Genomic DNA, 10,554 nt, shown 5'->3' with positions numbered 1-10,554 from the left:
TGTTTTACATGATAATATTTACATCGGATGTAAATGAAAGTGAAATGAAGATGCAATATAATAATCCCACGACATTGTAAATAATGCCTTTGGTTAATTACGGTCACAATCATAATAACACAATGCGGGAGAAATTTCAATAATCGTATCTGATTACAGATTGAATTAAAGCCAACAACCTTTATATGCGAGGAAAACATCGTTTTCGCACTCAAGACAGCCATTTTAATTCCGGCACCCAAGCCTTACGCATTTTTCATTCTGGATGCTTCGGTATCACTCGGGCAAGAACGCCACAAAATCACCCCTGAGTAGCGCCTGCTAACGTCACTTAGCCTAAACATTCTCGTTTTCATTGCAGAATTTCGACTACGCTATGGCGTGTTATGTTTTTTATATTATATCAAAATTTTGAATTGGTCAACCATATTATGAAAATCCCTCTCTCCCACTCTTCCACTCTATTTCCTCATCCCTTAACCTTCTTACGAGCTCTTTTTTTCTCATGTCTTATATAATATATTATTTTTCTCTTTACTGTGTAACATGTTCTCTCATTATATTTGTGAAAAACTTTAACTGGATTTATGTACTATTTTTTATATTTTGTATTCTTAAGTTGTTAAGTGCATATTTACGTACTAACTACGCGTTAAAAAAAGCGTTTTCGTCTTGCGAAAGCATTCAGAAAACCACTCCTGAAGTGTCTTCGTAAATAGTAGATGTGTCGGATGGAGATACATGACGCGTTATCCACACCAGTAATAACAAAAACAAACATTTTTTTGTAAGAGATTATCGTGTACATTCTGATTCACTCGAGCGCGTCCAGAAGAAATTTCTAAAATATATTAATTTTAAACTACATGTTCCAGCTGCTTTATTTAATTATTCTACTATTCTGTATTTTATCTAGTTGGGATATATAAATTGTAGATCGATGATTCCAAACAACATATATGTATGGATAGACGCATGTGACATGGCCATCCTCTCTGTCTAACCATTACGGGGAAATATCCTGATAGAGGTAGTATATTAAGTACAATTATTTTTACCCTTTCTCTAAAAGTATCTTGTTGTTGGGAAATGTTTATAGAGCCTCACCTGTAACAAAAAGAAAACAAGTATTAGAAACACATAATACAACATCGTACAATCATATTGCAGGTGACGTAAACTAACAATGTATTGTGAGTATTCAGGAAGTGATTTAGGAAGAGGAAAACTTGTCGAAATCCAGCGCTCCCCAAACACTAGATTTGGAGATCGTGCTTTTGCCGCCGCCGGCCCCTCTGCCTGCAACCGATTGCCTTCAAACTTACGAATCATCGACAGTCCCAGTCAGTTTAGATCCTAACTAAAATCCCACTTCTTTCGACTATCATACCTATTGTACAGCGCCCTTGAGGTGATTTTCACAAAAACGGCGCTATATAAATTATCCAAATATATATATATATATATGTAAAGAAGTAACTCGTGATTATTTTTTTAACAGGCGCCGTGGCGCAGTTGGTAAGACGGCCAACTGTGAAACTGGCGTCGCGGGTTCGATTCCCGCCAGTTGCAAGAAAAGAATCCAAGAAATATTTTTTTCTCAATTGGTCTGGGTGTTGTGGTGTATTTTTCACTACCTCCTTCCATATCCCCTCTATCCCACCTGCTGACAAGCCTCAAAATAGAGGCTTAGCGAGTTATTCTTTTTTTTTTTTTTTAATATTTTTAAAAAAAACATTTTGTTTTTTTAAAAAAAAAAACAAAATATTAAAAAAAAAAAACATTTTGCCCCATCTGCATTATTGAAACAGTTTTATTGAGTTTAATATGATGATTATCCATGCATTTAATGACAGCATTTGCAATATTCTCGCCACGCGTTGTAACTCTAAAGCTAGGGTTTCCTAGGACAGCGGTGCCCGTATCTTAACGGCCGTAGTGAACGGTGATGCGGTGGACAGCCGTTGTAACGGTAACTAGAGAGTGGTTTCCCTGAAAAACGGTGTTAAATGGTGTTGATAACACCGTTTTCCTAGGAAACCACTCTCTAGTCAACGTTACGACGGCTGTCCACCGCATCACCGTTCACTACGGCCGTTAAGATACGGGCACCGCTGTCCTAGGAAACCCTAGCTTAAGTGCAGAAATCCTGAAAGTTCTTCTTTAGAACCGGTAGACGAAATAAATCGAATAAAGGTAAAACTTGCGCTGTGTGACCCGCAGTCAAGTTTATTATTTTATTTATTTATTAACGGACATTGTCCATTTATACAATTTTTAGGGTTTAAATATTTAATAAAGGAAAGAAGCATTGACAAACATAAGGGATATCGAGACAAGATCTGGACTATTTATTAAGTGCTCGTTTAAATCGCCGTAAACTTACACCAAAAAAGTTTAGATCTTGTCTTGAGTTAACAATACGACAAAGACAGCTCATTGGAGAATTAAGGCCATAGTTTGGTATATGCTAATCGATGAACAGTACTTCATTGTTTCTCAACCTACGAGTCGGAATATTGAATTTTACTTGTCCCAGCATTGATGGAACATCGATTATACCATTTAGTATGCCGAACATATATACGGAATCAATATTAGTTCTACGTTTTGGCTAGAAATATTTAACATTGACTCTCTATCAGCATAAGAATAATAAACTCTCTCTAGTCCAAGCATTCACGCTACTTTTCGAAGCAAGCGATGTTGGACTGATTCAATAAGATTTAGGCGATAGACATAGAATGGAGATCAGACCACAAAGACATATTCTAGAAGGCGAACAGTTGAGCAATAAACAGTTTTGATTGTACGGACATTAGTAAAATCACAGGATATTCTGTAAAGCTAGGGTTTCCTAGGACAGCGGTGCCCGTATTTTAACGGCCATAGTTAACGGTGATGCGGTGGACAGACGTCGTAACGATGACTAGAGTGTGGTTTCCTAGGAAAACGGTGTTATCAACACCATTTAACACCGTTTCCCTAGGAAACTACTCTCTTGTCGACGTTATGACGGCTGCCCATCGCATCACCGTCACTACGGCCGTTAAAATACGGGCACCGCTGTCCTAGGAAACCCTAGCTTTAATGAAGCCAAGTACTTTCAGTGAGTTGCTAAAGAGCCGCATGTGCCTCGCGAGCCGCAGTTTGCCGACCTCTGGCCTGAGTCTTCTTCTTTGTAGGCATCTTCAAGAATAGCGAATAATTTATAAAAATATTACTATTATTTTAAAAGTTCAATTTAGTTGTGAAGGAAATATTTGGATTTGGCTATTTTCAACTAATTGTAGTTTAGTCACTAGAAAATGGAAATCGAGCTGTGGTACAGTAGGGTTCGAACCTCAGACCTCAAACCTCTGAGCTGAGTCAGAGACCACGACCCGGTTCAAATTTTGTTAATTAGCTTAAGGCATTATCTTTTAATAAATTGTTTATAAACTCGAGGGATTACTAGTTTATGTGACATAATCATCATTATTCCGTTTTCGCACCTAATAGTGCATAGGGCACTGCATTTGTACACCGAACGCAGCGTAACTTCATATTTTTTGTTACATGACGGTAAGATGGTCAGTCTTACGCTTCAGGTGCCAGTCCATAAACTATGAAATATTCTAGCCTAAAAACACCTTTAAATAAATGTTTCATGTCAAACATGTCAACAATCGATCCCGAGATCTCTTGCATGGTAGATAAACGTGCTGACCACTTAACCACGGAGCGGACAGCATTTTATGTAAAACTTTTATTTTACCCAAAAATGTTGTTAACTATTAATTAATGATTGTTTTAGTTTGTCCAAATTTTTGTAGACAAAAGGTGGATTTTTCCCCCTGGATATTGATCAAGATTACATATTTCAACAGAGATGGAGAACATCTTAGAGAAGGGAACATGGATGTCTAAGTATTTACTATTACTGTTAATTAAACCAACTGATTCAAGAAGTCAAGTATAAAAAATAAAAATAATATTTTCAAGTATTATTTTATTTTGAAGCCTTTTTAAAAAAAATAAATATAAGCTATCTTATAATTTTCTCAAATATTTCAATTTAAGTGGCTCACCATTAGAAAATGGAAATCAAGTTGGGGTAGAGTGGGGTTCGAGCCTCGGACCTCTGATCCGTGAGTGCGCAACACTAGCCACGGGACCACAACCCGACTTTAAACCGACAAAGGAACAGTCATGTTACGAAACCGGTCGGCATATTAAATTTTATATTAGTGATTTTACTAAAAAGTGGTTATATTATTTAACAAGGAAAATCGAAAGACGAGGACGACCAAGGAAGACGTGGCATGATCAGATAAACCAAAATCTTAAGTCTGGTCATGTCAAAAGCAGACAGAACCGAAGGGCATGTATGACAAGATGTATGAATGTGGAAGAGGCTAGGAGTGTATGCCAGGATAGACGTGTGTGGCGGTCCATTCTCTCTGCCTACCCCTACGGGGAAATGGCGTGATGGTAGTAGTAGTAGTAGTAGTAGTAGTAGTAGGAAAATCACAAATTCAGATCTTCAAATTAATTTGACAATATTTTTAATTATTTATCCTTATTGAAACCCAGTCGTGACGATGTCACGAAAGCGATTAAAGACACAAGCCATTCAGAATTTGTGAATTTAACTAATTATTAACTATTTTTTTTCTTCAATAAATTACCACCAAGAATTCTCACTAACAAACTTAAATGTATAAATTAAGGATCGTTAATGTACAAAGTTAACACACCGTTACATATATAATCCGGCTAGGAATCTGAAGCTAGTGTCGATACTTTGGACAGCCTTTAATACTAAAACATTCCACAAATTATAAAGCGCCCCTAGAGAAATTCCTCGATCCAAATTACGCATACCCTCTGACAATTTGTTTGTTAACTATGTCTCGTTTATCTCGAATAATTTAACACCCAATTTGGTCACAGGCTGATTGAGAAAAAAATATGTACCTCCCGTAGAAAATTAGGATTCGTGCGATTCTTGTTTTTTAAAGCCAGTTTTTTTTCTTTAAACGTATTTTTTTAAACCTGTACTAAAAATCTATAGTAAAACAAGCCGTAATCGTCGATTTAGTTCATTTTTGTACAACAGACCATTTTTAACGAAATGGAGTTAAGTGTACAGAAGTTCTGAGAAAGCCTTTATTTATAAAATTGAAATAAAATAAAAATATTAAAAAAAAAATTAAGGGATTTTTTAACGAACTTAAAAAAAATATTTCGTAAAAAAAACTTTAAAGCTGTATTTCTACAGATTTGTGTTTTGGCTGCTGGACAAAAACGAACAGAAACTACGTAATGTGGACTTCAGAAAAATCGTATAGTAGATATTATTGTCATCAATGATATTTATTAATTTTATTTCTATTTATTTTATTTAAAAAATCATAGAATGGCATGTTAGTATGCGATGTTTACTTTATATTAAAGAAAATTGTACATAGGTTCGAGTTCAGTAATTCGGTAAAACAGCGATGATCTAATTAAATCACAAAACTAATTATTAACACAGTTTGACATTCGCGGGGTTCACAGGTTGAGAATCACCGGGATTCTGTTAACACTTGACGGATGAGATTTGCGACGTGCACCGGACTTCGACAAAGGGACAAACATCTGGTGTCGAGATTGTGCTCGGGCACTGGCTTCGTAGGAATGGTTGATAAAACTACCTAGCAAGTCAAATACGGAAGGGCTCAAATAAGAGCGCACATTCGTATTAATTGCTTAGTGAGTATTATGCAACTCATTACTTGAATTTCCGTCAAGAATAATCTTAGGAAGCTGACTAAGTACATGAGCTGTTCAAAAATGCATGAAAGCGGCTGCTTGTAGCTTAGTCAAACCTCCATGGGACCAGTAGCTTGCCTAGGGTTTACGAGTAAGGCAAGCCCATATAAATATTTTTTTAATTCACATGTGGTGTAATTCTCTGACAGCCTCATAGTATAGTGGCCAGAGCATTTACCTACCATGTAAAAGGTCTCGGGTTCGATTCCCGACATGGTTGATATGAAATATTTATTTAAAAAGGTGTTTTCACACTAGAATGTGTCATAGTCCCTGGACTGGTACTTGAAGCGTAAGACTGATCATTTTACCTTTATGTAGCAAAAATGATCAAGGTACACTGCGATTGCAGTACTCTATGCACCATTAGGTGCGGAAAAGGAATGATGATGAATTAAATTGTGTGAAAACATGATGTGAGCTTTCTTCACTACAGTTGTACAGTCTACAAAGCATCCAAAAGGCATATTATGACGAATAACAATATATTTTTTTAATATAATAATCTTTCTGAGGTCGTTAAAATAAACGAAATAAAGAAAACACAATATTATTTTATATAAAGGAATTCCTCAGATATCAGCCATTACTAATAAGTAACATCAATATAATATAGCGTGCGTAGAGTTGAATAATAATCATCGGAACCCATAGATACCTAAATATAAATTATAATTGATATAAGATATAGGAAAAGGAAAGTAGATAGGCAAATAAAAAAGAAACGTCGGCCATCTCCGAATTCATTTTATATATAACGTTTGCACAAAATTAAGTAAATTATCGTAAATTTCAACCAGTACGGGTCTTTTTACAATTAAGATAAAAAAAACCGTTTAAAATTATCAAATTCCGTAAAAAAGAGCATAATAAACAATCGTTAAGTTTGTTCGATACGAAATACGAGAGGCGCTCTCTGCCAACTTTACCCTAAAGAAGCTGGCTTAAGATTCCCATATAAAACTTAACATATACAGACAAACATTTGATGAGTTTACTGTTTGCATCACATGCGAGTTGCACCGTGAAATAAGCCCCATAAGAAGCCCACGTGCGTGAGCAAGATAAGAACGTAGTGTCATTCGCGCACACAGATTTCATGCGGTTCGGATCTCGGGATGCGAACAGTACCAACGTCAAACAGATCTCTAATTCTCATGCGGCGCGAAATTTAAACAACGAAATGAATTATTTTTAAGCGTTTGGTTCAGATTTGGTAATTTTAAAATAAAATTAATAGGCAAGCCCGGCTTATGGGCTTCTATGGAAATACCGCCACTGCATGGGACTAACCCTTTTGGAGTGCTGAGAGCCATCTCCCAGCACCACGACTGTTTCAAAATACATGAAAGCGGTCTGATAGCTGAGGAGATGAACTCCCGGTTCGAAAGGAAATATCTTGTACCATGACTGTTCCAAAATACATGAAAGCGGTATGATAGCTGAGATAAATAACTCTGCCTTTTTGTTATTATGGATAACTTATACGGCGCCATTTTCGTAATATAATACCTCAAGGGCGCTTTACATAGTAATTCTATAATTAAATAAATTTAATTGAAGCTTTTAAATTTGTAATAAATTGTTTCAATTATGAAACAATTTATTTTGTTGGCACATGCTACGGTTTAATTCAAATGATTTAGAGAACAAGTGGGTTTTAAGTTTTTTCCGAAACATCACTTCACTTTCACAGCCTCGCACCTCTGCTGGGAGAGCATTCCATGCCATAGGGCCTGCGACCGCAAATGCGCGTTCACTAAATTTAGTGCGCTGTTTGCGTAGAGGTATAATAACTTTTCCTCTCGCCGTAGACGAAGCTGATCTAAGCGTGAGACGCCTGTCAGCTAGTTCACCTGGAATGCATAGTTCCCTTAGATATTCCGGAGCAGAGTTGTGCAGTGACTTATACATAAGCCAACAGAGTTTGTATTCGACCCTCTGTGGAAAACGTAGCCAGTATAGTTCCCGAAGTAGTGGAGTGATATGACTGAACTTAGAGGTTCCGAAAATAGCGGGTGCACGACCTTTTATAGGTGAACTTTGGTGACTATTCTGATGGGGATGATTTCCTTCAGGCCTCCGCGGGGGATGAAGCGCGCAGAAATAGCCGGTCAGCTGCAATGTTAGAAGAGTAACGTTGTGGGGCCGAGATAGCGATACATGGACAAAAAAAATGGTGGGTACCCATTTCTACCGCACGTTACATGTTCCAATTTTTAACGCACGCAAAAAAACCTTTATTGTATTCAATTTCTCGTAGGGCTGAAGTTCCTTATTACTTCCGGGGCGTAGTGGTTAAGACGCTTGACTCACGCACGGAAAGTCACGGGTTCGATTCTAGGTAAAAATTAAAAAAAAACGTGGTTTTTCTCAATCTTGGGTGTTCTGTGCAGTAATTAATCACATTAATTGGTTCACATGGCCTAGCTGTAACGTAAAAAAAAATGCTTTTGTTATTTTTTTTATTTGTATATTATAATGTTTACACATCGTTTTATCTTCATTAATGCATCTCCTTGAGCGTGCAAATCGATAGCTCCGACATACGACTTTGAAAAGTGGAGATTTTAAGTAATAAAAAAAATGCTCTAATTTTTGTGACAGCTGTGGGTAAGTGTGTCATAGAAAAAATAATTGGCAAAATGTTTCGGAAAAATAGGAAAATACTTGTCAGTCAATGCTGCGACTTAAAATAAAATGGGTCAATGTTATAATATTACACTCGATTTTATTTTTAATACGGTAAATCCCGAATGTTTAAATAGGAATATTGTGGGTGCTCAATATACGCATACATTGTCCAAAAAATGTAAAAAATAAACTAAGAGGAGTGATTCATATATTGTATTGAAAACTTTAGATGTAATTCAATTATAATCCATTTTGATACATATACATACACACATATATACACAGGCTGTTCTTTAAACCCTGTCACATCCGAAACCACGATGATCAGTATGAGCAAGACATATTGGCACATTAAAATATTTTTTTAAAACGAATATTTTTTATTTTTTTAAATATCAAAGAAAGCAAACGGTTGCTTACTTCTGCAGGGGAGAAACAAGGGGGGCGCGGCCGCGTGGTTAACGGTGTGTCAGACTCCACCCTCCCCCCCTTCTCGTTTCTCTCCTGCAGAAGTTAGCAACCATTTGTTTTTTTAAATATTTTATTTTAGAAATTTTATTCGTTCTAAAAAATTATTTTAATGTGCCAATATGTCTTCTTGTTCATACTGGTCATCGTGGTTTCGGATGTGACAGGGTTTAAAGAACACCCTGTATACATACACATATACACACATATATACATACATACATGCGCACACCCATGCGCATTCACATACATAAATTCATAAAACCATAAAAAAAAAAAAAATCATGGTAAGCTAAAAATAATAGCTTATTAAGAGAATTCGCCCCTGCAGTCCACTCGATAAATTTTCCCGAGTGGTGATAAATCCTTGTTGACAGAGTAAAGATATTCTACTGGATTTTTACACAAAAATTGAATTCAATGTGGGGGTGCAATAATAATACATTGGAGTAATATTCTCCAATTTTCTACTGGCATAATACCAAATACATGATTCACAAACCCAAGTTCCATGGATATATTCGGCAGTGAGCAAAACTTCGCGTCAAACAAATAACGCAAATACTCAACTTTGCACATTTTCCTTTGAAATATTGCAAAATTATGTGACATTATTATTTTTCACCCGCTAGAAAAACACTCAACGCAAAAGATTTTCTCTATATTTTGCAGAGAACGAAAATGTTCTCGGCAAAATGTTTTCGGCAAAGGAATATTAAAATCTAGGCATTTTCCGGACGTACGACCAATTGTTGGCTGGTTTACTTTCAGTGCTGCAAAATAGCGTTTATTGATGATATTAAAGGCCCAAGACACAAACTAGCGGGCCGCCGAAGCGCGACGCCAGGTCCCACATCGCGCTGCCTTACATATTAAAAAAAATACAATTCTAACTAACTTGCGTCCAGCTCGAGTACGTACAGCCAGAGTATTTCCAGTAGTAGTTTCTTAATTCAATTATATGAGATTTTTTTTAAATGAATTTATAGATTTCTTTTTTAAGGCAATAAATATTTTTTTTCAAACACAATATTTTGAGTTTGTCCAAATTATTGTAGACAAGGACTGGATTCAACTCCCCGGGGAGCTGTTTATATTAACACATTACAACAGAGATGAAGAACATTTATTGTTGATAAATCCACCTGGTCCATGAAGAAGTATTGAAATAAAAAAAAATAACATTTTTGGGCGTTGCCAAGTATGTAGGTGAAATAATTCAATTAGATGAATCTCACCCGCATAAATCAAGTTTTCAGCTCTTTAACTTCACAAACATGAAAGAATTGAAGGAATATAGATGTTTAAATATGGGCAGAATGGTGAATGTTACACAGTGTGTAAAGTCGCCACTTAAACCAGCCATTGACAGGTCATAAGCCCTGTAGATGCCTAGACTTCTGTATAACCTTCTCTTAAATGTTCTTCATCTCTGTTGTAATATGACAATATTTTGAGTTTGTCGAAATTTTTGTAGACAAGAATTGGATTTACCCGCCCTGGAAGTTATCAATATAAATATCGGGTTGCGGTCCTGTGGCTAGTGCCTCGATCAAATGTCCATCGTTCGAATACCCCAACTTAATTCCCATTTTCTAATAGTGAGTTATTTACAACTCGTTGGAAATGGCTCTCAAAATTGAATATTTGGGT

General features: G+C 36.2%; 1 protein-coding gene across 1 annotated transcript in view; it reads right to left on the bottom strand.

Moving 5' to 3' along the window:
- Positions 1-525: 525 nt before the first annotated feature.
- The window catches only part of LOC148281395 (uncharacterized), a 120,313-nt gene continuing 110,284 nt past the window's right edge, over positions 526-10,554 (bottom strand). The window contains exon 3 of the mRNA XM_088226887.1: positions 526-1,107. Coding sequence (XP_088083013.1) covers positions 1,066-1,107 — 42 coding nt within the window. The 3' untranslated portion in view covers positions 526-1,065. The remainder of the gene's footprint in view (positions 1,108-10,554) is intronic.

This window comes from Micrasema longulum, unplaced genomic scaffold (genome assembly GCF_059751315.1).
Source record: "Micrasema longulum isolate JH-2025_06_02 unplaced genomic scaffold, ASM5975131v1 h1tg000469l, whole genome shotgun sequence".
In the NCBI taxonomy this organism is placed as follows: Eukaryota; Metazoa; Arthropoda; class Insecta; order Trichoptera; family Brachycentridae; genus Micrasema; species Micrasema longulum.
This window is presented reverse-complemented; position numbering and strand designations above follow the sequence as displayed.